Source organism: Camelus ferus, chromosome 5 (genome assembly GCF_009834535.1).
Source record: "Camelus ferus isolate YT-003-E chromosome 5, BCGSAC_Cfer_1.0, whole genome shotgun sequence".
Classification (NCBI taxonomy): Eukaryota; Metazoa; Chordata; class Mammalia; order Artiodactyla; family Camelidae; genus Camelus; species Camelus ferus.
In genome coordinates, this window is record NC_045700.1 from 44,225,395 (window position 1) to 44,253,232 (window position 27,838).

At 33.7% G+C, this 27,838-nt stretch overlaps 1 protein-coding gene across 1 annotated transcript in view; it reads left to right on the plus strand.

Annotated features, from left to right (window-relative positions):
- Window positions 1–27,838, plus strand: part of UBR3 (ubiquitin protein ligase E3 component n-recognin 3) — a 185,355-nt gene that overhangs the window by 140,635 nt on the left and 16,882 nt on the right. Inside the window, 2 exon segments of the mRNA XM_032479658.1 lie at window positions 3,597–3,702; window positions 13,570–13,673. Coding sequence (XP_032335549.1) covers window positions 3,597–3,702; window positions 13,570–13,673 — 210 coding nt within the window.

A 27,838-nucleotide genomic window follows, 5' to 3' on the forward strand; every position in this document is an offset into this window, starting at 1 on the left:
TATTCATAGTCATAATGTAAAGCTCTTAATTTTAGAATAAATTTGGAATTATGTTTTTATTTTATAGATTTTCTTTTGTAAAATACTCTTACTTTAATATTGATAAAGATTGAAGGGATGTTATATCTTACCTTTTTGTTCCATCTGAGAGTCCTTGTGATTAAGTCTGATGTTTTTCAAGGACAAACCAATCTTTCAGTGGTGTTTTCTGTTTTAGTAATGATATGTTTCTCTTGTGATTAAGTACATTATAATACCTTAGACTTGTCACAGTTACAAAAAATTTGATTAGGTATTGCAGGAAATAGTTCATTGTCCCAGGTGAATTGTCATGGCAACCAGAATGAGGAAGACAATGGTGAGCACAAGTAGGTCAAGCACTGCGTTAGTAATTAGAGTTGAGAAGTCAGTCTCTTTTAGGGCAATGAAATTAGGGTTGATTAATTTGCCTACTTCTTGGTTACTAAGCCAGTGTGTCATTACAACAGAAAAGGAAGAGTATAAACCCATCATGAATTTATATGATTAAAAAAAATGGGATTGTTGACATGTTCATACAATATTTAGCATACCTAAAAATCCTATTAAGTGTCAAGTACTGTGCTAGCCTGGGAGGTACAAAGAGGAAAAAAACCACTGTCTTTTTCAGGGAGATATCACCATCTACTAGGAGAAGAAAACACGTGAGAAATAATTACAGGGCTGTATAAGGAGTGCTAAAATAGCAGGTGTAGAGAATGCATAAAGCAAAGGATGATCACCTCTGTCTCAGGTACGGTATTAGAGGAAACTTTACAGAGGAGCACTTGAACTAGCTCTTGAAAAATGAATCAGGTTTGCATGGAGAACAAGAAGATGCTATTCTAGGCTGAGAGAACAGCTTGCACAGAGTGAGAAAACATGGCACACTGGGGAATACTTGGTAAAGGAAGGGAGGAGAGAAGATTAAGTAATAAACAAGAGAAAGAGGACAACGGTTATCTCATGAAAGGCTATCTATGCCCATTTCTTAAGTGATTCACCAACCAGGTATGAGATAATATGAATAGGTTTATTGTTTACAGGGATTGGAAGATTAAAAGGCTATCTATGCCCGTTTCTTAAGTGATTCACCAACCAGGTATGAGATAATATGAATAGGTTTATTGTTTACAGGGATTGGAAGAGGGAGAAACAAAAGACATAAAGCTGAATGAGCACTCTGTTGAGTAATCCAGTTGAGAAATGATGTGGCCGTGAAGTGGAGTAGAAGAGGATGCAGAGAACCAGTAGGAGGCAGAGCCAGTAGGATTGGTAATCAGTTGGCTGTGGAGGGCAAGGACTTGGAAGATGACTCTCAAGTTTTTCCTGGATGTTTGCTTGGACAGTGATGTCATTCACTCAAATGGGATTGTAAGAGGAAATGAACAGTGGAGCTAGGCTGGGCTGTATAATCAGTTTAGTTTTGGATTTATTGATTTTGTGGTGCCTGTCAAACATCTGAAATGCTAGAGAAATTTGTGAATTATAAACTTAAGAGTGGAAGTGGAAGTTGAGCTTATGTGAAGTATTGTGTGTAGAAAGAGAGGGAAAAAAAAGCTAAGAAGGGATCGCTTTTCCTTTATTATGGAGAATGCCACCTTTTGGGGTTCAGTTGAGGAAGAAGAGCACTTAAAAATAACTGAGAAGGAGCTGGAGGAGAACCAAGGAAGAGTGGTACCAAAAGTTCAGGAGAGGAGAGAGAAGAGAATTAAAAACATGTTAGTATCTTTTGTAGAATGGTAGTTTTATGTGGAGACCTAATGTTTCTAATGTAGTCATAATCTCTAATTTTAGTTGTAATCTCTCAAGTTTATAAATATTAAATTTATTATTTGGAATTTATTCTTAGAAACCATATATGCATGTGCATGTATACAAGCATACCTGTCTACATAGTACAGATGTATATTATTACTATAACTACTATCACAATAAAACAGCCTAGAAAGGTGGTATTATCCCCATTTTACAGATAATAAAACTGAGGTAATGTGTCCAAGGACACAGGACCAGTACAGAGCTTGGATTTCAAATCCAGGACTTTCTGGCTCCTACTAGACAGTGGTGGCTCCTATCCATATATTGAAATCACGACACACCTGTAAGTTAATGATGTTTCTCATTTCTAAACATTGTTTTATAAATGTAGGTCTAACTTTAGAACTTTAGAAAAATGTGTTATACCAGAAAAAGTTATCTATTCTTTTTGCTGTTGTTATTCAAAATTTTTAATAATATGCTTTCTTGGTATAATTGCTTCTCAGCTTTTTAAATATCATGCACACTGCTAGTGTTTAATGCACTTTCCCATTATTTTTAAGTTTTTTTTTTTTTAATATGAGCAAAGATTCTCTTCATCCTATGTCTACTACTGTCAATATTTGTTTAGTATAAAAGATATTTTTGCTGCTAAATAAATATTAGAGTTCGTTCTTACTGATAGGTCTCAGACTAAATTTTGACAGCACAGTGAATTGTGTAAACATAGTGAGAAGTATTGTTATTTGGCCTGTTCTGTTTCCTACTGAAGTTATCTTCAGGTTCCTGAATTGTTTTTGAAAAGGAGATATACTCATTAGATATGTTACCATCCTTCAGTTCTAGTTAAAGCCAATACCATGCCTCAGGGTTACAGGCTCAATTTTTCATGAGAATGAAAGGGGTGTGTGTATCAAAAAAGGAATTTTATACTTTTTTTAATCATAAAAATTCCAAGAAGAACTGGAGTGGTAGAAATAACTAAGAAGTAATACATCTTAAATTCTGTTCTTAGCTTTTCCAGTGAATATTAGAGTGACATGGCAAGGTACTTCCTTTCTCTGGATCTATTTCCTCATCTGTAGAATGAGGACATATAAGAAGATGAAAAAGCTTTTTTCTAACATTTGTAATTCTTTAATTATGGCAAAGGCTAGGAAAATAGGCAGATTGCAACATTATTTTTATGCTGGCCATGGTTTCAATGGAAAACAGATCAATAAAATGGCAACTTCTATGCTTCTGATGAAATCAAATGCACTTTAAGTTAATTGACTTTCGTCTTAAAAAGAGACATTAGAAAGAACCCTTTGACTAGGGTGGAGGTAGCAGCATATGTGGTAGAGTGCTAGAGTGTGTGCTTAGCATGCACGAGGTCCTGGGTTCAATCCCCAGTACCTTCATTTAAAAAATACATGGGTGTTGTTATGCATATTACCCACGGTAGGGTTTTGAAGATAATAGTAAATTTTGGTTAGAAGACTACAGTAGTGAGAAGTACAAGTTATCAAGACTACAGAAGCATAAAGCCAAGGTAAAGTAGGTCTGTGACAGGAGATGAGGAAAACAAACCATTCCTGTATTAAGACTGAGCATAAGGACAGTTCGGATTCTAGTAAAACTCACTTGGACATATATTTCAGAGTTTACCTTAAAAGAAAGCATGAAGTAATTGGTATTTAAACTTGGTGAATTGTAATTATAAGGGTAAGAAACATTTCCTTATAAATTGGTTAGAAATTCTGCCTGAATTTTAGAAATTTTGTTCTGGAAGAATTGTGTGAACTTTCTAATTACCTTTTCTTCAATTTGTTTAGATCAACTGTTCCATGTACTAGCCTTGCACATGCGGCTTTATAGCATTGATTCTGAGTATAATCCCTGGAGAAAGCTTACGCAGTTGGTAGAAGAGATGAATTCGCAGTAAGTATTATTGAAAGATTAAATTCAGTTAAAACTGTTTTTGGAAAATAGTTAAGTGTAAAAATAGGGTTGAAATTCTTTATGAATTTGTGAATTTTCCTTTTGAAATAATAAAACCTGAAAACAGTTTACCGTCCTACTTTCCGTAAAAATTCCTACCAAGAGACAAAATCTTTTAAAGAATTTCATTAGTTTTTATGCAGATAAAACATTCAGATAGAGACACATAATGGCTGGTTGTCTTTTTTTTAATATCACAATTGATCAGTGGGTTCAATTAGCCTTAGTCTGATCCCTTCATTGTAAAGTTCATCATCAGCCTTTCACCTGATGATTTTTGCAACCTGTGATGATTCTTGCCTAAATCCAGTATTTCATTAGGGGCTGTGAAACTGATTTAAAAAAAAAATACAAAAAGCCTTCCTTCTGATTTATTGGTTAGATAGTTTTTATAAAGAAGAACTTTCCCACATCAGCTGTTTGGTTACCCTGAAACATAGTTTAACAGGATGAATGCTTAACTCTTCCCAATTTATAAGCCTACCAAGAAGTGAGTTAATACCCTAGCAACTTCCCATGGTGACCAATAAGTTGTGGTTATTTATTTTATGATCTCATGGATTTTTATATACTTGTCTTTCACTCCTGTTTCATACATTCTTTTCAGCAGATTGCTTCCTTTTTAGGTTAGTGAGAATCCCTTTAGATTGGCTATTGTACGTCAACATGATCCAAGTAGTCTTTGGGAATATCCTTGCTTTCTGACACGATAAGTTGACCCAGGTTTATTTTGTACATTTTCCACTCTATACTTGGAATCAGCCATTTCTCCATGTAGTTCCTTTTAATGGGAAATGGTATTTAGACATCATAATCTGAGTGCTCAGGGGTGTCCTTAGCTATTGTGTTATCATTGCTTATAGGCCATTCCGGTGAATAGTTAGGAAATATTTTTTTTAAGGAGAAAAAGAACTTGAGTTCTTATTGGTATTTGTAATTCAGTCCTAAGATTTCAAGGTTATATTTTGTTTCTTATTGGTATTTGCATGTTTTTTCTCTTATTCTGGAAATCTTGGTTCCTAATGATATTAATAACATCTTTACTATTTGCATAACCTACAGTATAACTACAGGTTTTTTTTAAACTAATATTACTACTAATCATAAGTTTCGTCCTTAGAAATATCTATACACTAGGGATGTATAGATGAAATACTAAGTTTTAAGTCATTTGAAGTAACTTTTTCTTGTGTGGTTATGCCATCAACTAGATTTATAGACAGGCTCGGGGGAGGGTATAGCTCAGTGGTAGAGTACGGGCTTAGCATGCACCAGGTTCTGGGTTCAATCCCCAGTACCTCCATTCAAATAAAACATAAACAAAACCCAAAAATCTATAGTCAGGTTCATTTGTTTTCTTTTTTCCCTTCAATATTTAAAAATTGCCTGTTCTCCCCTTGATTTTTAAATTTTAATTATATAAACTTATTCTTTATTCCAAAGTAAAAACTATATATAGTAAAGTAAATTTCAGAGACCTCTGCCAACCATTTCTGTCCATTTGCATTTCTTATTTGTTGTTCATTTCTGAAAATCAAATTGTTGGTCTTTTTCTTCTTCATTTAAAAAATGTTTATGGATATAGATGTTAGTCCTTTGTGTGACAAGGTGCAAATGTATTTCACCAGATTGTCTAATGTCTTTAGTTTATGACTTTTTTGTTTTTGCCATGCAAAGTTTTATTTTTAACGTAGTCATATTTATTAATCTTTTTATTTATTAATTCTGGAACTTAACCCATTTTGACTCAGGCCTTTCCCCATTACCTGATGAAGGGATTCATTCATTTCTTTTTTCCTATGATTAACTTTTAAGTTTTAATCTCTTAGCAACTTTCAAATATACAATACAGTATTATTAACTATAGTCATCATGGTGTACATTACATCTCTATATGTACATTATATAACTAGAAGTTTGTACCTTTGAGCACCTTCACACATCCCCACCCTGCACCTCTCATCCCTACTTCTGGAAACCACCAGTCTATTCTTTGTATCTAGGAGGGTTTTCTGTTTTGTTTTTTGTTTTTAAAATTCCGAGTATAAGTGAGATTGTGTGGTATTTGTTTTTCTGTCTTATCTTACTTTGGTTAACATAATACCCTCAAGGTCCATTCGTGTTTTCACCAATGGCAAGATTTCCTTCATTTTTATGGCTGAATGATATTCCAGTGTGTGTGTGTGTGTGTGTGTGTGTATGCCACATTTTCTTTATCCATTCACCTATCACCCATTAATGAAAGCTTAGATTGTTTCCATGTCTTGGCTATTGTAAATAATGCTGCAGTGAACATGGACGTGTGTATATCTTTCCAAGTTAATGTTTTTGTTTCCCTCAGATAAATACTCAGAAGTAGAATCACTGATAGATTGTATGGTAGTTCTATTTTTTAATTTTTTTGAGGAACCTCCATGCTGTTTTTCATAGTGGCTGCACCAGTTTACAATCCCACCAGCAGTGCACATGGGTTTCCTTTTTTCCACATCCTCACCAAGACTTGTTATTTGTTGTCTTTTTGATGAAAGCCATTTCAACAGGTGTGGTGGTTTTGATTTGCATTTCCCTGCTGATTAGTGATGTTGAACACCTTTTCATGTACTTCATAATTATCTGTATGTCTTTGGAAAAATGTCTGTTCAGATCATCTGCCCATTTTTTAATTGGATTTTTTTTGTTGTTGCTATTGGGTGTCTGAGTTCTTTATGTAGTTTGGATATTAACCTCTTATGAGATGTATGATTCTTCTGCTGTTTTTGTGGCTTCAGTTTTTACATTTAAATCTCTAATCTATTTGGAATTTATCATGATGTATGTTATAAGGAATAGATCCAATTTTATTTTTTGCCATAAAGCTATCAAATATACTACTGCTTTGCCTTCCCTACAATAGTAAATTAAAACAGACCTACCAGGAAAAAAAAGAGAGAGATAGAGATAAGAAAGGTGAGAAAGCACTTTGTTTACTGATACAGAAAGATCTTCATTAAGATACAATGGTAAGAGAAAAACAAATCCAGGAGCATACAATCTGTACTTTATGCTATCACTTGTGTCATCACCAGTGGTATGAGGGGATGAGAAAATAAATTTGTATTTGCTTATTAAAACAAAACAAACAAACCAGACCTACACATACTTGGATTTTGGATTTATAGCATAGATGGCACTGTGGAGCAGATGGAGAAGCACAGTCTTAATAGTAAATGGTGCTGAGTTAGCTGGATATTTAGAGAATTAATATTAACACCTACCTTATGCAGATACCTATTCAGATTTTGCAGTTATTTCAGTAATATCCTGGGAAATGAAAATGCAGTACAAGGAAAATTAAAGATCATACTTGTCTTTAGTTTCCTGTCTCTTTAATTTCCTTCAGTCTGAAATTGTTCCCAACAATTGTATTTCATGACATTGACTTTTTTCTTTGAAGAGCTGAGGCCAATTATTTTGTAGAACCCCTCAATTTATTTTTGTCCGGTATTTCCTTGTGGTTAGATTCAGGTAATGAACTTTTGGCAGAAATACTGCAGAAGTAATATTGTGTTCTTTTTACTGTGTCATATCAGGAGGCACATGCTGTAGATTTGTCTTGTTATTAATGCTAATTGATTATTTGGCTAATGTGAATCTGCAACATTTTTCTACTGTAAAGTTATTATTTTATCCTTTGTAATTAGTAAGTATCTGGTGGGGAGATACTTTGAAACTTTGAATTTATCCCGCTGCTTCTCCCCCCCCCCCCCCCCCGCAAAAGCAATTGTGTGTGTGTGTGTGTGTATTTGTGTTTGTAGATAAAATTAACAAGCTATGAGTATTTTGCATGTTCTCGCTAAGGAAAATAAATCACTTTTCTTGATATTAGCTAGTAATTTTCTTTCCTAGCTAGACTTGCATACTCAAGCACAGAGATGATGTGCAAATGAAGTATTAGAAATGACTAACTCTCTGAGTCTAAACATGTTTAGCAAACAAGAAGTTTCTTAAGTATAGTATTGGTGAATTAAAAGTTTATAAAGAATAGACAGCGGTACTATGCTTTCCATATTACTGATTACTGGGTTGTGTTCTTTTCTAGCCCTAAGATTTAATACCTGTTAAATACCCAGGATAGTAGTAAATGCTGTGAACACTTATCAAGTGTTTACTTCATGCTAGGTGTTTTTGTGCTTTGCATGTATAATCTCATTTAATCATCACCATGACTATTTATACTAGATACCCTTGTTGTCCAAATTTTTACATATGAGGAATGTGAGGCTTAGAAAAGTTAATTAACATGTTCTTTAGGGACACACAGCTTTTAAGGTTAGAGCTGATCTGAATCTAAAACTTTCTGATTCTGAAGCCTATGTTCCTAACTATTGCTCTAAGCGTCCTTTCTTAGTACTGAGAGATCTGAGGAATTTCCAGAAAATCTGATTGATTTCCCCCCCTCTTATTTGCTCTCATTTTGATGATTCACTAACATAGTGTGACAGTTGATTATAATATGTCTTTTATTTCATTTCTGTATATGAGGTTTTTAAAAATTGAAGTATCTTTTCCATATTCTCACTTTTAATACTTTTACAACATAAAATTCTGTCTAATGATATAGTTTTCTCATATATACATTTTTCTTTTATTCTCATGAAAATTATTTCCTTATTTTCTTTAAATTTCATTGTGTTGATAATCACTTTGGTTTTTAAAAAAAAAAGTAGGAAAATCAGGCCTATTAAGTCTAACCCATCCATTTCTTCTTCTTATCCATAGAGTTATAGTAGTGTACATAGTTTTTATAATCTGAATTTTAAAGATTACCTTTTAAAAACTTTAACAGAAATAATTATGTATTTTAAAATATTAAGCATTTAATGAATAGTTATCACAATGATGATATTAAACTCCACATTCAAAATCTGTGGTTATCTTTTCTACAGTGGGATGTATACATTCATTCATTCATTCAGAATATGTGCTTACGTGTACCAGGAGAGATCCATTTCTGTGTCCTCAGATGATTGTTTTTATCTTAGTAGCTAACAAGCTCTGGGTTACTGTTTTTGTAAATTTTTCCTGATTATAAAATTGTATTTACTGTACAATGTTTAGAATGTACAAAAATGTTGAGAAAGAATGAAATAATATAAAATTTCATAACCCACATGCTATATTAATGAACTGATAAATCATAAAAATGAGAGCAAATATGAGGGGAAAAATTAATTTTATTTTCCAGAAATTCCTCTTAATACTGTTAACATTTTGATATATTTCTTTCCAGTCTCTGTTTTTCTGTATATTTACTATGGATTTTTAAAAAGCTATTTGAATCATATTATATCAGTTTCAGAATATGCTTTTTAAATGACACATGACATTATAAAAGACTCTTTAAACCATATACCTAATTTATTTTATTCATTCCTGTTGTTAATCATTGAAATTGTTTCTTCATTTCCACAGTAATATCAGATGATGTGTATATCTTGACATGTCAGATATAATCCCAGAAATGTAAGGTAATATGAAAGCATATACATATTTTAGATTTTCAGTCATTTATTTGATAAGTATTTACCAAGTGTAAGGCACTCAGTGTTACATAGTACAACATTGCTTTTCAAAAAGATTGTACCTGTATAAACTTTTACTGGTACTATAGAAATATGACCATTTCTGTCAATCTTGAGTATTATCACTTAAGAAACTTTTTTGGGGCTAATTTGATAGATAAAAATGGGATCCCAAAGTAATAGAAATTTATTTAATTTCTGGTGAAGTTAACTTCATATGAATATTTCATATTTATCAGCTGTCTTTGTATAGTCTTTGTGAATTATATAGTCAGGACATCTTTTCTGTTGGCATCTTATTTTTAAAAAATTATCTTAATGATTTTTATAGCTTAAAATATACTTTACTTTGTCATAGATGTTGAAACTTTTTTCCAGAATATGCTTCCTTTTAATTTTAAAATTACATTCTTGATATACAGTTTTAAATTTTCATTTAGCCAAACCAATCAGACCCATACTTCTTATTTTTTTTTTATTACTTTCATACTTGGAATGCCTGCCTATCTCATCCAAGATTTGATGTTTACCTTTAGAATCAGTATTACAATGTGTTTCCCATCTTAGGATTTGCAATATCTACCTATATATACTCTGTAGTTTTCTTATAGAATGATTTTTAAAAATATATAATCTAGGTGGAATTGGTTTGTATCAATAATAATAGGTGGAGATTTAAATTCATTTTCAAATATCTAGCTAATTTTTCAGCAATTTTGTGTCCCATTTATTACACACTAGTATATAGATAGTTTCTGTATATTATAGTCCTGATTAGAGACTTTTCCTTTTTTCCTATTGAGCTACAAACCTATTTCTGCAACAAAACCATGCTGGTTTACATACTGAGGAGTGTATCTTTGGTTAGATTATGTTTCTCTCTTTTTTCCTTTCCACGTCCCAATTTTTCTTTACTGTTCTCACCTATTTATTCTTCCAGACAATCTTTAGAACCATTTTCTAAACCATTCACTTTACTTGTAATTTTGATCAGAATTGTTTTAAACTCATAAATTAATCTGGGAAAGATAGTTACCTTTGTAGTAGAGAGTTTCCTCAACTGGGAACATTTCACGTTCTTTCAATTCTAATTCTTTTTTTTTTAATCCTTGTAGTTTTGAAACATTTGTTAACTATACATTCTTAATATTTACTTGTATTTAATATTAAAGTTGCTAAATTTTTAACAAGTTTTGAATAATCACAATAGAGGGTATAATCTTCTTAACCTTGGAGTTTTCCATTCTTATGTAGCTTTAGACTGATTTTAAATAATATCTGAAGGTCTGCAATAATAATAATAATAAGCAAATAAGTAATAGCAAAAAGTAATCCACCTCTAATTTTGACAAAGATTGCTTCTATTACCAAATAAAATTGTTGACATATAACATAATAAAATAAATGAGAATCTGAATTCTGTTAGCTCTTTAAGCTTTTCAGTTGCTTATAACATCCCTATTTTAAGAAACTATAGTTTACTCATTTGGGAATGTTCTTTTCTATACCTAAAATTTGTAGGTTTTTGGTTATGATGCAAGAAGTTCTTAAGCCTCTTTGATTTTTGTGCAGGTAAAGTAGGTCTTTGCATAGGGGTAGGATTGGGCTAGTTTAAATGGATCCATAAAGTTCCTTCTAATCCTGAGTCTTTTAATCATCTGTTAGATTTAATGCAACAGTTTGATAATCCAAAATCATTTTTACTTTAAACAGTTTTTAATGGACATGTTTTTGTTTTTATCACTGTGTTTTTTATCCATAGGTCAGCAAGGATTTTTCAATGTTACTTTCTTCTTACTCTTTTCCCCTTTTGTTTGGGTCTGGTTTCACCCTTTTTGCATATTTCCTTTTGAGTCATTTAGTTCATTTCATTAAAGGAAACTGTCATAAAACCACAGAAATACAAAAATGTGTAGTGACCTATGGTGCCTAATCTCAATAAGTTTGTAATTTACTAAGATATTTCTTCCCTCGGCTTCATTTGATCTGTCTCTTTATGATCTGGTATGTTGGCTATTTAGTTTTTGTCTCTTTTGCCTCCTGTTTGTTCATTTATCCATCCATTCATCCATTTTTCCATTCATTTATTTATTTGTTTATTAAGCTAGTTTCTATTAACTATTTTAATCCAAGCATTGGGGAAATACTGGTGAACTAGATTCAGTTTCTGTGTAAGCATCTTTTTGGGGCACAACCATATAGAGGATGTATTGGAGGGACATCAAATGAGGGGAGATCAAATAGAAGGCAGTAGTCATAGGGATGACTAAGAGGGAGTGAAGACAGAATCATTAGGACTTACTGCCAATTAAATATGGGGTAAGATAAGATGAGTTTGGTTGTTCCCAAGTTCTTATTTGTTGATTATACTTTTATTGTATGTATTATGCTTCAGGCATTGTGCTAATTGCTAGAGAATATAATCAGTAAACCACATCAAGACTATGACTATAGAAGGGAGAGCATATTGATTATGACTAGGATGTGATTGTGTAGAGTAGAGTGGAATGATTATGAGTTCAGTTTCAGGAATGTTGAGGTTGAGCTGCCTGATAGATACACAGGTGGAGGTAGTGGATATTCAGATAGAGAAGTCAAGGGAGTCATGGCTGGAGATACAGACTTGGGATTCATCAATGTATAGCTGACGACTGAAGTCATGGGTTAGAAGGTTTTTCGAAAAGAGTCAGTAGTATGAAGGGAGAGTGAGAATTGGAGCCTTGGGGAACAAACAGCACTATTTCTTGGTTGGTCAGAGGAAAAAGAACCTGGCAAGAAGATTAAAGTGGATAATCACAGAGGTAGAAGGGAGCCTGGGAAAGTGTTTTACAAAAGCCAAAAGAATTTTCCAGACAAGAGTGTTCCCCTATATCCAAAGTTGAGGGATGGTAAAATAAAGATTGAAAAATGTCCAGGGAAGGGTAGGGTGTAGCTCAAGTGGTAGAATGCATGCTTAGCATGCACAAGGTCCTAGGTTCAATCCTCAGTACCTCCTCCAAGAATAAATAAAGAAATATAATTTCCTCCCTCCCCCCACAAAAAAACCCAAGTTCAGTAAGTAAGTGATATTGTAATTAGAGTATTGTTGACCAATGGAAAACCATTTCTGTGGGAATTTGAAGAATAGGTGAGGAAGTAGTGCCCCCTAGATTTTTTAATTTTTTAGAACTTTGGGCTTGTAAAGAAGAGATGCTAGAGAGGCTTAAAAGACAAGAAATACTAGGATTTGTAGCATTAATGGAAGGCTACCTTTGGAGAGGAAGACAAGTATATTGAAGAGATACTTGTAGAAAGTGGAGACATTTGAAGTGCTGTCTTCCTCTGGCAGTTACATAAGCTTCACAGCAGCAGGGATTGGTTTACCCACCAGTGTGTCCAGTGCCTGACATACAGAAAATAATCAGTATATATTTGTTGAATGATGGAGCCTAACAAAAGATTTGAGCAATTTTGGTTTATGCCAACTCTAGTCTGAGGTGTAACTTTAGAGGTTAGACAATTCTGGAAACTTAAAATTTAATTTTATTTTCTTACATTAAAAATTAAACCTATGATCAAAAAATTTAAGCTTCTGAAGGAATTTTAAAAATTCTTTTAGAATAAAAAGATATGCTTTATAATATATTCTGTGTGTTTTATAGTACTACACATTCCTTAGGTTTACTGTTTTGTCTTTTATAGTGTATTTTAAGTTCTTCTTTGGTTATTATCTTTTTTTGAAACTTTGAAAATGTTAAAGATTTTATTTGAATTTTTTGATAGTCATAACGTTGGAACAACTTTTAACAAGAGATATTAACCATGCCTTTTCAATGTAACATGTTTGTGAATTGTTCTTTTGTAACGTGAACATTTATTCTTTAGTATGAAGTTTGTGATAGCAAATGTCCTAACTAGGTGCCACCCCATTTGTAGTGAAACTAATTCTCTTAAGTTCTCATTAATGCTTCATTTGATTTCTGTAATCAAAGAGATCAGAAAGACTCATAATCAGGTTAATGTATCCCAATTGTTTACTTTTGTAAGACTTAATAAATTTTCCATGTAATTTTTTCATATTAGGCAGAGTCAAGGACAAGATTATATTTTTAGGCAAAAAATATGGCCCCTCACTTTTTCTTTTGAGGTTTCTCAGTTGCTTGTAAAAGTTTTATTTCTGTACATAGACATATATGTGAAATATAAAATGAATTAAAAAGAAGAGATACACAACACTGTCTAAAATGATTATGTATTTTTCTTTTAGACTGGGAAATGAGGAGCAACAGCCTGAGGTTCCAATTCTTTATCATGATGTTACATCCCTTTTGCTCATCCAGATCCTAATGATGCCACAACCCTTGCGCAAAGGTACATCTTTTAATTCAGATTCTTGATTATATTATGTATATAATGAATCTTGTAAAAATTTTGGGCATAAATATAGCATTCAGTCTGATGGAAATGTTCTGAAGTAAATAGCATTTTTTTTCTATTAATCAGTAGTAATCATGTATATCTTAAGAAAATGACAGTGAAATAAAGAGTTTTTCTCCCCTTGTGGATTTTTTTTTTTAGCTTTTTGTCAATAATAAGGTAAAGACATAGAGAAATCTCTCTGAAAATCTTTTTTTTTAATTAAAATAATACAAAAATGTGAAAAATAGAGCAAACTGTTATCAATTAATGCCTCTACCTTATCTACATGCATACTTATTTTGATATAATAGTATCAGTTATTCAAAATGTGAAGTCCCATTATTTTTAATTTACTCGTATGATATTAACAGCATTAATATTATATTAAAAACACTTTAATTATTGCTCCGTAATCTGTAGTTTTCATTTGAAGACATTTAAAATATTCTGTCAAATAATTAACCATTCTCTGGTGGAAAATTAGCTTTGTTTTGTTTTGTTTTGTTTTTGTGCTATTTAGTTAGACTAGAGAGAACATCTGTAGGTGTATAAAGGCCTTGTTACTGGGGAAGATACCCTTTTTGTGTACTTCAACTTGATCTTTTGATAAAACCTTTTACCTAAAGGTACAAAGTGATCTTTTACTTTAATATAGGCACATTGATATTTCATGCAAATTATGATACTCTGTAAAGTGTTAAATAGTGTCATTAGTAAATAAGCATAGTACTTATACTAGCACTATGAATTTTAGATTAATGTTTTTAATTATAAAATTCACATAACATGAAATTCACTGTTTTAACATTTTTAAAGAATACAACTCACTGCATTCACTGTGTTGCACAACCAGAGCTATTATCTAGTTTCAGAATATTTTCATCAGCCCAAAAAGAAACTTTTGTACCCATTAAACAGTCACTCCCCATTTCCTTCTTCCTCCAACCCCTGGAAACTATTAATCTGTTATCTGTCTCTGTAGATTTGCCTATACGGGATAGTTCATATTAATGAAATTATACACCTTTTATGTCTGGCTTCTTCCACTTAGCATAACACTTTCTTTTTCTTTCTTTCTTTCTTTTTTAGATAGAATTTATTCTTTTAGAGCACTTTCAGGTTCAGAACAGAATTGAGCAGAAAATACAGAGAGTTCGCAGATAGCCCTCCCCACCCACACATATACTCCCCTACGCTCAACATCCCTCATCGGTGTGGCATACTTGGTACAATTGATGAAACAACATGGGCACCTTATTACCATCCAAAGTGCAGAGTTTACATTAGGGTTCACTCATGATGATGTACGTTCTATGGGCTTTGACAAATGCATAATGACATGTAGCCACCACTATAGTATCATACAGGATAATTTCATTGCCCTAAAAATCCCTTGTGCTCCATCTATTCATTCCTTCCTCCGTCCCTCTCCCCAAGCCCCTGGAAACCACGATCTTTTTATTGTTTCTGTAGCTATGCCTTTTCCAAAATGTCATTTGGTTGGGATCTTACAGTTTGTAGCCTTTTCAGACTGGCTTCCTTCATTTAGTAGTATGTCTTTTAAGTTTCTTCTACGTCTTTCATGGCTTGATAGATTTTTTTTAACTGCACATGTATTTTTAAATTTATGTATATGTACCATTGATTGTTTCTAAGAACTTTTGGAGCTTTAGCTTTTTAAACTTACATAGTTATCAAAGGAATAAAGCCAAACACAAAATAAGAATTAATTGAAAAAGATATATACACCGTGCTATTAACAGCAACATTATTTATAATTGCCAGGATATGGAAGCATCCTAAGTGCACATCAATACTTGAATAAATAGTGGAGATGCAGCATATACATATGTAATGGAAAACAACTCACCCATAAAAAAGAAGGATATTTTGCCATTTGTGGCCCTTCATTTACTTTTTTTTTTTTAGCTTCAAAACCAGAATTTTATAACTGGCAGAGAATCAGTTCATCAAAAAACAACAAACTACCTGAATAAAAACTTAACCAAGGAGGTTACTATACTTAAACCCCAAAATGACACAAAGAAAGGAAAGATTTCTTGTGCTCTTGAATCAGCAGAATCAACACCATCAGAATGGCCTACCCAAAGCAATCCACAGATCCAATGCAACCCCCGTCAAAATACTCTTGACATTCCTCACAGAACTAGGACAAACAATTCCAGAATTTATAAGGAACCACAAAAGACCCCGAACAGCCAAAGCAATCTTTTGTAGGTCTCTCTTTTTTTTTCTTTCTTCTTTTTGTTCTCTTTTCTTATGGTTTGATGACTAGAGAAGGTCCTTTAACATTTGTTGTAAAGCTGGTTTGGTGGTGCTGAAATCTTTTAGCTTTTGTTTATCTGTGAAGCTTTTGATTTCTCCATCAAGTCTAAATGAGAGCCTTGCTAGATAGAGTATTCTTGGTTGCAAGTTTCCCCCTTTAAATGTATCGTGCCACTCCTTTCTGGCCTGTAGAGTTTCTGCTGAAAAATCAGCTGATAACCTTATGGGAGTTCTCTTGTATGTTATTCATTCCTTTTCTCTTGCTAATTTTAATATTTTTCTCCTTATCCTTAATTGTTGTCAATTTGATGACTATGTGCCTTGATGTGTTCCTCTTTGGGTTGATCCTGTGTGGAACTCTCTGCACTTCCAGGACTTGGGTGACTGTTTTCCTCTCCCAAGTTGGGGAAGTTTTTGGTTATTATCTCTCCAAAAATTTCCTCAGGTCCTTTCTCTCTCTCTTCTCTTTCTGGGACCCCTATAATGTGAATATTAGAGTGCTTCATGTTGTCCCAGAGTTCTCTTAAACTATTCTCATTCCTTTTTATTCTTTATTCTTTTTTCTGTTCTGAAGTAGTGATTTCCACTAATCTGTCTTCTAGCTCACTGATCCATTCTGCCTCATTTAGTCTATTCTTGGTTCCTTCTAGTGTGTTGTTCATTTCAGTGATTTTGTTCTTCAACTCTGTTTGGGTATTCTTTATATTTTCCAACTCTTTGCTAAAAACTTCACTCTGTGCATCTGTACTCCTCTTGAGTTCTCTGAACATCTTGGCCATCATTACTTTAAACTCTTTCTCAGATAAATTACCTATCTCCTCATCACTTAGTTCTTCTTCTGGGATTTTATCTTGTGCCTTGGCCTGGGAGATATTCCTTTGCCGCCTCATATCATCTGTCTTTCTATGTGTTTGTGGATTCCTTCCACAGCTTTGGGATTATTGTTTTCTTATTTCTGGTGTCTGCCTCTGGTGTATGAGGCTGGACTAGAGGCTTATGCAGGCTTCCTGGCAGGAGTAGCAGGTGCCTGCCCACTGCTGGGTGAAGCTTGGTCCTCGCTGTCTGGTGGGTAGGGCTGTGTCTAGAGGCCTTTGTGGCTTAGAAAGTCTGATGATGGGTGGGGCTGTGTTCCCACCCTGTATGTTGTTTAGCCTGAGGCTTCCCTACAGGCTGTTGGGTGGGGCTAGGTCTTGGTGCTAATGATCCAATCAAGATACAAGCCTCCAGGAAATCTCATGTAGATTAACGCTCCTGGAATGTCCGCCACCAGCTTTTATGTCCCTTGAGTGCATCCCAGCCATCCCCCGTGTCCCCAGGAGACCCTCGAAATCCAGCTGGCAAGTCTGGCCCAGGTTCCTGTGAAGTCACTGCCTCTGTCCTTGGACCTGGTGCACGTGAGTTTCTGTGTAAGCTTCTCAAGTGAGTGGAGTCTCTGCTTCTCCCAGTCCCGTGAGGCTCCCAGAGCCAAGCTCTCCATGGCCTTCAAACCAGATGTCCTGGGGTCTCCTTCTCTTTCCAATGCCGGAACCTGGGCTGGGGAGCCTGACGTGGGGCTTAGAGCTCTCACTCCTGTGGGAGGGCCTCTGCGACTTAACAGATCTTCAGCTTGTGGGTCACCCACCCAGGGGGTATGGGGCCCAAATAGATCATGAGCACGCCCCTCCTACTGTCCTGCTGTGGTTCCCTCTTTATGTTTCCCGGAGGGTATGGGGCCCAGATATATTGTGAGCATGCCTCTCCTACCATCTGTCTGTGGTTCCCTCTTTATGTTTCCAGTTGCAGAAGATCTCTTTTGCTACGTTCTAATCTTTTTTCAATGGTTGTTTAGCATTCAGTTGTGGTTTCATTGGAGTCTTGAGTAGAGGTGAGCTCCTGGTCCTACCACTCTACCATCTTGACCGGAACTCTCCCCACTTAGCGTAACACTTTCAGGTTTCATCCACGTTGTACTGTGTGTCAAACTTCATTCCTCTTTATGGCTAATATTCCATTGTATGGCCATACCACATTTTGTTTATCTGTTCATTAGTTGATGGACATTTGGATTCTTTCTACCTTTTAACTATTATGCATAATGCTGCTATGAAAATCTGTGTACAAGTTTCTGTTTGAACACCTATTTTCTATTCTTTTGGGTACATAGCTAAAAGTAGAACTGCTGGGCCATGGTATTTCTATGTTTAACCTCTTGAGGAACTGCCAAACTTGGGTAATTTTGAATGTTACTTTTTGAGGAGTTGGCTATGTATATGAATTTCATCATTTATTTTGCAGACTTTAAAATATAGACCTGCCAAATGACTTTATTGAAATTCATTTCTTTAAAGAATTAGTTACAAATTATTTAGTTTTTTGTATGTGTTACTTTGGTTAGTTTTCTTTAGTTTAGGGAGACAGTTGCTTTGGAGTTATGCTCGTTTACCCTGACTGTGCTCTTCTAATTATACTAATAGTATTACATTTTGAAATATAAAAAATATTACTTTGTTTTATAATATCTTCAAAATAGTTAAATATTTAATTTAAATATACATTTTACTTAAAAGCACAATTATCACATAAACCTAAGAAGCTAAAAGTGAGGGAAACTTGATATATAGAAGTACTAGTTTTATTTCTCTAATCACTATTTATCTAAAGAGAAAAATACTTCAGTTAACAGTAAAGGACCTGTTGCATCTGTACCTGAGAGCTGTAGCTGGTGCATCTTCCTCATCATCAGATGACAACTACTGGCACTAGGTTTCAACAGAAGATGAAGTTAATGCTTAAGGGGGATGTAATACATTGAATTAATTGAACCTGGTAATTGAATTCAGTAGAAACATATCCTAAAATTATTTACTAAAGTATGAAAGAGTCAAAATTGATCCGCTTCATTTAATAATGATTAAATGAATAGAATAGATTCAGGAAAACATTTATTATGAAAATTTATAATACTGTTAGGTATAATACTATGCCTTAAAGTAATATCATTTAAAAAATGTTATTTTATGGAAAATATAATCAACAAATGTGTATTTATTACTTAGTTGTAAAGGTAGTTGCCTGGCTCAGTTGAAATATTTAATGAATACCTACTATGTGCCAGGTTGCTATGCTTCTTTGCCAGATACTGGAGATACAAAGATGAATAAAAGATGGCCTTTGCCCTTGGGAAACCAGAGAGCTAAGTATTTAGCAGTCGTTAACTTTGCTTCAGTTAGAATTGCTTTTAAAAATCTGTGATTTATATTATTTATTAAAACTTTATAGTAAATCAATATTGGATTATCTGTATTGTTTTGATAAAACAGTTTCAAATATGTTGTATATTGTGTTGGTGATTGTCATTTTAGTATTGAATTCCTTTTAGAATTTAGGGCCAGAAAAAAGAATTGCCATTCTTTATTAATTTTTTTTAGTCTGTCACCTTGAGAACTGAACAGAGACCTTTATTTTAACTTTACAGTTAACTGAATAGAGAAATCTTTATGTAATTGCTGGGAAATTCAGAGCTTAATTATATTAAGTTACTTTAGTTTCCCTCAGACGACTTTTTTGGGGAGGAAGTTGTAGATTAGGGGAGGTAGAGTTGTTAATGTAAATTTTCCTTTTCTACCCCTTGTTAATGAAAAAGTTACCAATTGGTGATCTTTATTGTATCTGTTTTTATTGTAAGCTGGGTTTTGTAAGAATATGTATTTATATACCTATTTAGTTATTGGTTATTAGAAGAGGAAAAGAAAGTGAAGGAAATATTCTTTGTATGTACTAAATACTTCCGATGATTTTATCTGAAGGTGATGCAGAAACTTATTTTAAGCTTTTTAATGTTTAGTACTGTTATCAGATTAAAAGACCTTTTTTTTTTAAACACCAGTTGTCTCATCAGAAGCTTGAATTAATATATTAAAGAGAAATTTTTTCTTTGACCTCTTTTCCTGTTCTTCTATCTTACCCATTTTAAATACCCATTACATCACTGGCCTCTAAAGAATAAACTTAAAGAAGACTTCTGATTTATCTGTTTTTTAGGTATTCATGCTCAGTTCTTCTATAACTTAGGGGCAGGTTTGGCTGCATGTAACAGAGGAGAAATCCCAAATAACACAGTAGCTTAGGTAAGACAGAAGTTTATTTTTGTTTCATGTAGAAAGAAATCTGAGGGTAGGTAGGTCAGGTCCTTCTACCTAACAGCACCGTTTTCCTTATGGTGTGGTTCTCATCTTCGCGTTCCAAGGTAGTTGCTGGAGTTAACAGCCATCATCATCTTGTTTAAGGCAGCAAGGTAGAGAGTTAAGGGAAGAACTTCACCCTCTCTTTTAAGAAGCCCTCTTGGAAGTTCCATACAAAACTTAATGCTTGTATTTCTTTGGCTAAAGTTCTTCCTTCTTTTTGAACATCCAAGATTTAAAACATACAGTCATCATCTTTTTTAGGAAGGATCAGTTACTACTCAGGTTCAAAGCATGTTGTTTTTTCCCACCTCCCTGTCACTGAGCGTAACAATTCTGTTCAATCATGCTTTATAGGACAGAGACTCCAGGATTCTCTGGAACATCTGGTACTGATGACTATAGACTATCTATCTTCTGTTTCCAGGATCCCATAAGCAGGGCCCATGAAAGGAGATTAAAAGGAGGAGGGAGGGTATAGCTCAGTGGTAGAGTGCATGCTTAGCATGCACAAGGTCCTGGGTTCAATCCCCAGAACCTCCATTAAAAAAATAAGTAAATAAATAAACCTAATTACCTCCCTTCAAAAAAAAAAAAAAAAAAAAGATTAGAAGGTGCTCATTATTTTCGATTTACTTTAAGAAAGGAAATACCTTGATATTTTTGCTTCCTTACAAAGTAAGGCTTTAAAAACAAGTCATTTATTGTAGAATACCTCAAACATACTATAAAAGTAAAGAGCAGAGTTTAATGAACCCCCATGTACCCACCAATTATCAACTCATGGCCAATCTTGTTTTATGTGTACCCTCACCTATTATTCCATCTTCCCTCTCACCCTAGGTTATTCTGAAGCAAATCCCAGACATTGTATTATTATCCATATAGTCTTTAGTATGTATCTTTACAAGATAAAGATTCTCTCAATATACATAGCCACTATAATATTAACCTATTTAAAAATAGACAGTTTACCTTAATGTCCTTAAATATCCAATCATTTTTCAGATTTCTCATCTGAAAAAGTAGTTGCTTCTTGCAAATGATTTGTTGGTTTGTTTGACTTAAGATTCCAAATAAGTTCCACACATTGGATTTCATTGTTATTTCTCTTTTAAATCTATGCGTTCCCTCCCTCTGCTCTGCCCCCCTGTGTTTTATTTATTGAAGAATCTGAGTCTTTTGTCTGTATTTTGCTAATTGCATCTCCACTGTATCATTTAGTAATGTGTGCTTTTGTACTCATGTGTTTCCTATAGATAGATCTAGACACCTGGATTCTGTTTCTTATTTCTTTTTCTTTTTGCAAAAATATTCATAGAGTGTGCTACATGCTTTCATCATGAGATAATTTCCAGTAGTTTCTCTTTTTGTGACATTAGAGGCTATTGATGACTGCCTAGATTTATTTTTTACTTCATTTGTTAGGTGGAATTCTTGTAAAGAAATTTTTCCTCAACAACTATTGTCTATCCAGCGGTAGAGCTAGTATAGAAAAGGCAATTGATTTTATTTTTTTGTTGAAATATAGTTGATGTACAATATTATGTTAGTTTCAAGTGTACTACATAGTGATTTGATATTTGCACACATTATGAAATGGTTACCCCAATAAATATGATAGCCATCTGTTCCCATAAAAAGTTACCACAGTATTACTAACTATATTTCTTGTGCTGTACATTACATTACTGTGGCTTATTTATTTTATAACTGAAGGTTTGTACCTCTTAATTACCTGTTTCAGCCCCTCTACCTCCCTCCCTTCTGGCATCCACCTGCTTATTCTCTGTATCTATGAGTTTGTTTTCATTTTCTTTTGTTTTTTAGATTCCACACACAAGTGAGATTATACAGTAGTTATCTTTCTCTGACTTTTTTACTTAGTATAATATCCTCTAGATCCATCCATGTTGTCACAATGGCAAGATTTTTATGACTGAGTAATACTCCATTGTATGTAGTATATGTGTGTGTATATATGTGTGCATACATATATATATATTCCACATCTTCTTTCTTCATTCATCTATCTATGGACACTTAGGTTACTTCTATATCTTGTCTATTGTAAATAATGCTTCAGTGAACATTGGTGTGCATGTATCTTTTTGAGTTAGTGTTTCTGTTTTCTTTGGGTAAATATACAGAAGTAAAATTGAGAGATCATATGGCAGTTCTATTTCTAATTTTTTGAGGAATCTTCACATTGTTTTCCATAGTGGCTGCACTAATTTACAATCACATCAATAGTGCATGAGTGTTCCCTTTTCTTCACATCCCTGCCAACACTTGTTATTTGTTGTCTCTTTGATGGACATTCTGAGTGGTGTAAGGTGGTATCTCGTAGTTTTGATTTGCATTTCCCCAGTAATTAGTGATGTGGAGCATCTTTTCATGTATCTGTTGGCCATTTGTATGTCTTCTTTGGAAAAATGGCTGTTCAGATCCTCTGCCCATTTCTTAATTGGGTTGTTTGTTTTTTTTTTGATATTGAGTTGCATCAGTTCTTTATGTATTTTGGATATTAACCCCTTATTGGATATATTATTTGCAAATATCTTTTTGCATTCAGTAGGCTACCTTTTTGTTATGTTGATAGTTTCCTTTGCTGTGCAAAAGCTTTTTAGTTTAATGTAGTCCCATTTGTTTAATTTTTGCTTTTATTTCCCTTGACTGACAAGACAGATCCAAAAATATATATATATATATTGCTGAAAGTGATGTCAAAGAGTGTACTTGCATATGTTTTCTTCTGGAAATTTCATGATTTCAGGTCTTACATTTAAGCTTTTAATCCATTTTTGAGTTTATTTTTGTGTATGGTGTTAGAAAGTAATCCAATGTGATTCTTTGGCATACAGCTGTCACATTTTCCTAGCACCATTTATTAAACAAGCTGTCTTTTCCTCATTGTGTATTCTTTTTTTTTTCCCCCTCTCCCATCAAATATTCTTGCCTCCTTTATCATACATTAATCTGACCATAAAGATGTGGGTTTACTTCTAGACAGGAAAGTCAGTTTAAATGCTTGATTTTTTTCCTTTATTTACAAGTTCTCAGAAAAATTAGCGGGCTTTTTTTTTTTTTTAGCATTCTCCAAAAGTGACTGCTTTTTGTTTTTTAGTATTGCTATGAATTCGTGGATTGTAGCAAATGTTATGTTTTTTAATTCCAGTGTAGAATAGTAACTATTTAAAACTTGTGTTTGGTTCATGTTGGCTGTGTCCTATTGATATGACCCCAGTAGTCTTTGATAGCTTCTTCAGACAAAGGCTTTTTAATCTGTGCTTTGGGGTTCATTAGAGGGCTTCAAGGAATCCATGAATGTTCTAAAATGATACAGAAAAAATTTTATATGTATATATACATTTTTTTCTGAGAAGTTCCATAGCTCTTACCATATTTTCAAAAGAATTTTGGCCTATAAAAGTGAGTTATTTATAAATTCTCCTGAGGACTCTTGGTCATAGACAAATAATTCTATAATAAGGAATAGCATTAAGGAAGTTGCTTTTGAGTAGTTGTCAAATCAGTTGCAGGTTGTAATGGATGGGAAATGAGAGAGAAAGGAGTGAATAGAGATAGTGAGCAGAGAGAGTTATCAAGAATGAATGTAGGGAGAGAACAAGCTATATGTGGATGTAATTCAAAGGGTTATTTTTTGTTTGTTTTTAACGTAGGAGAGTATTGAACATATTCAAATACTTGCCATTTCTCCTTTATTCACTTAATAACGTCTGGTGCTTCTTTACCTTAAGTGCTACCTTCTCCTAAAAGCCTTTCTTTTGGATATCTCTTTTTCTCTTTCTTACAATAACTTGTTCATAGTTCTGTTTTGACACTTGTCTCTCTGTCATAATAGTAGAATTTCTTTAATATCACTCTCTCTAGACTTTCAGTTCCTCAGGGATTAACACCATTATGTGTATCCCACATGCCTACCTGATACATCATATGCTCAATAAATGTTTGTGGAATGGAGGTGTTAAATATCCATTTGTTGTATTTTCTGGTAAATTGCTTATTTTCTCTTTTGAAATTCAAGAAAGCTATTACTTTGGTTTGAATCTTTATATCTTACATTGTGATCATTTCTATAATGTTCTTTGGGAATGCTGACAATTTATGAGACCCAAACCTCAATTGCCCTGAAGTATACCCAAAGGAACAGCATTAACTACCTTATTACTTGTTGGATGGGCTTGGGATCTTTTCTTGGTTCTCTGTGGAATAAGGCAAAGAAAGTTTTATAAATTGGGTTCTTCACTCATCAGAGAGAAAATAAACTCAACCTTATCACACAAAAAAGCACATCATAGTTGTTTTTCCTTGTAGACTAGACATTTTGAAGAGAATCAGAGCACATTAGTTAGTAACTCAGGTCCTAAAAGGGAAGACTAAGAAGATTTGATGTTTGCATAGGTCTGTGCAGAGTGCTTTATGGAAGCAGTGGAATAGTATATTTTTTTTTCACAAAAATTCTTCATGGTAATTATAGGAAAAGAATAAAGTATCTGATACTGTCTTCAGATTATACCCTATTTACTTGTGTGATTTTCACTTTTGGGTTTTAGAAGCTTGAAGCATTTTGTATCACCTTAACTCTAAAACAATTTATGGAAAAGAAACTTGTAAGCATCTGAATCCTCTTTGTCTTCTTGTTTATCACCTGCACTGAGCCTGGTACTTGTAGACAAGCCAGTAAATAAATGGATGTTTGTTGAGGAACTGTATCTCTCTGGGAGATTATCCATTCTCTGGATTACTCTTGCAAAACACAGCACAGATGCCGTTGCATACAGTGTGTACTCACTAAATATTTAATTGTCTGATTTTTGAAAATTTCTTGTGTTTTCATGCCTTACCTGCTGAAGAAGATCTGGTTTACTCAGATTTTGTTTGTGTAATTCCAGAGTCAAGCTGTCGTCTCAGCTTGACGTCAGTATCCTTTGAACTATTTATTCCTTTTTTAGAATCTTTGGATGAAAAAGAATCAGAAATAGGAACAAAGATTTATGTGTGATATCTATTTAAAAAGTTGTTTTATTTTATGAATTATGATGTTTCAGGTTTTTAACAGTGATGAATTAAGTATTAGTAACAAAATGATGACTTCATCTTCTAAAATAGTGTGATGAGATAAATGTGCCATCTACTAGTAGTTTAACCCTCACAGCAACTTAGAATAGGAAGTAAAGAATATATTTTAGTTTGTGATTCTAAGGAAAAGTTCACTTTTTAAAGAGCTCCAGGCTAATATTTCTGTCTGATAAACTCTTTTTCTCATGTGATCAATAGGAGCAAGCTTTTATTATTGAGCCCTTGAAAGTGCAGTATCTCCCAACCATCCTGCCCCTTTTTCCTTGTCATTCAGTAGCACTATAAAACTTAAAATCTGTGCCATTGTTTAAAGTCTCTGCTTCTAAGGCATTTCAAAGAAGTATTGATCTTCCTTTGTTTACCCTCAGGTAGTTTGATGGTAGATTTTTAGTTCGTTAAAAAACACATTGAGAATAGATGTCCAGTTCATTTTCTCCTTTTTGAATTTTGATTGTATTTGAAGGGCTTTGGTCTCTTTGTTACCTTGGAAGATGGGAACCTTTTGACTTAATATATACCTCAAATGAGTGATTACTTATTTTTTTCTTAAGTCCCTAAAAGACATTGATTTCACACATGGTAACTACTCAATAAATAAATATTTCTTAAATGGATAAGTGAATATGAGAACTTAAACTTAATCTGTGACTTTAAACTGTCAAGTTAAGTATTTCAGAAAATTATGGTAATCAAAGCAAAGTAATTTTTAAAAAGTACTTTGCTACAACAAAAGCTAAAATTATGCTTAAAGTAGCTGTCATTTCTTTAAATGCTAATTTCTTTTTAAGTAAAAATTAATTTATGTAGTTTACAGTGAGAAGAAGCTGTAAGTGAGTGGTGTTACTAAGCAATATAAATGACCTCCTAGTTAAAATCATTTTTTTGTACTTAGTTGACAAATTCTGTAACTTTTATCATTCTATTAAATCATTTGTCATGAAATACTGTTTTTTGGTTTTGGTGATACCATCCTTTCCCGGTTCTCCTCCTGTCTCTTTTTTACTCGTTTTCAAGGCTCTTCCTCTTACCACCCTTTCAGCTCTTCCTCTTACCACTCTTTGAGTTGTTCTTTGGTTCCTGACCCCATCTCAATTTTGCCTTCTTTCCCGTAGTGTCAGCTGTACCTATTCTCTCATGATTCCCAAATTTCTAACTCCAGATTTGGTGAGCTGCAGACCCGGGTTTCTACACATGCCTCAAACTCAACACATATAACATTAATTTATTTTCTTTCCGTCCAAACTTGCTCTCTTCCTCTGTTTTCCATTTTAGTCAGCACTACTCCTATTTTTCGTATGATGAGAGACTACCATCATTTTCTACCGCCAAAGCCTACCAAATCCTATAATTTCTGTCATCTAAGTATTTCTCTAATTTGACCCATTCTCTCCATCAGGCCATCTTATTTGACATACGCTAGAATACCTTTGCTATCTGATAATAGGTATTCTTGCCCAAGTCTTGTTTCAGTCCCTTTCTTCTAAGATGCAGCAGCGAATGTTTTAAAATGCAAATCTAATATCTTATAAGCACTATCCTGCTTAAATCTAATAGTTTATAAGCACTATCCTGCTTAAAATTACTTCTCATTGCCCAGTCTAGATGCTACAAATCAAATGCTTATAGATATCAAAGTAATGTAAATAGGAATGTTAATGACAACAGATGTTTACTGATTGCCCATTGCCAAGCACTATTTTAAGCATTTAAGTGTTTACACAGTATTTCACTTAATCCCTTTATAGTAGGTGATATTATCTACATTTAACAAATGAAGAAATAAAAGCAGTGTTTAACTTGCCTAAGATCACAAGAGTCAGAATTTAAATCTAGACAATTTGGCTTCATAGCCTAAATTAATTCTTAACGATAATGTTATCTATTGACTCCTTGCCTTTGGTTTGATATAACTGGGAGTGGGGGACTGTGATAAGCTAGAGAATGTACACTTGGCCAAAGAGGAAGCTTACCACTCAGCTCCAGATAATTGTCATGTAAGAATGTGAGCCCAGTGTTGTCAAATCATCCTATTTTTTAAGAGTAAGTAGAATTCTGGACTTTGACAAGAAATACCCTATTTTTGAATGTCAGTAACTAAAAACAAAACTGGATAAAGGCAAACCAAACATCTCTGCAGGCTGCATTCAGACAAATAGCCTACAGTTTACAACCTTTGGTCTTCGGCATAAAGATTACTTTTCTAGCTTCATCTCTCAGTGATCACTACTTATAGTTACACTGGACAGTTTACAGTTCTTGTAACCTTTGAGCTCTTTTTTGTGATCCTTGTCCAAATGACTTCCTCTGTCTGAAATCCCCTTTCCTTGCCTCATCCCATCATTGCCTTTCTTGTTATGGTTTATTTCTCTTCGTTAAAGACTAACTCTCCTCGTCGGGGCAGGAGGCTTTAATTTTTCTCTGTGCCCTACCCTTATTCTATATAGTTCCCTCTCCTATTTGCTCCCATTACACTTTGTACATACACACAACTGTCTGTCTGTCTCTCTCTCACTATCCAAATACTAAGTCCTTACTGTCTATATCCTGGCATATGTTAAGTACCTAGGT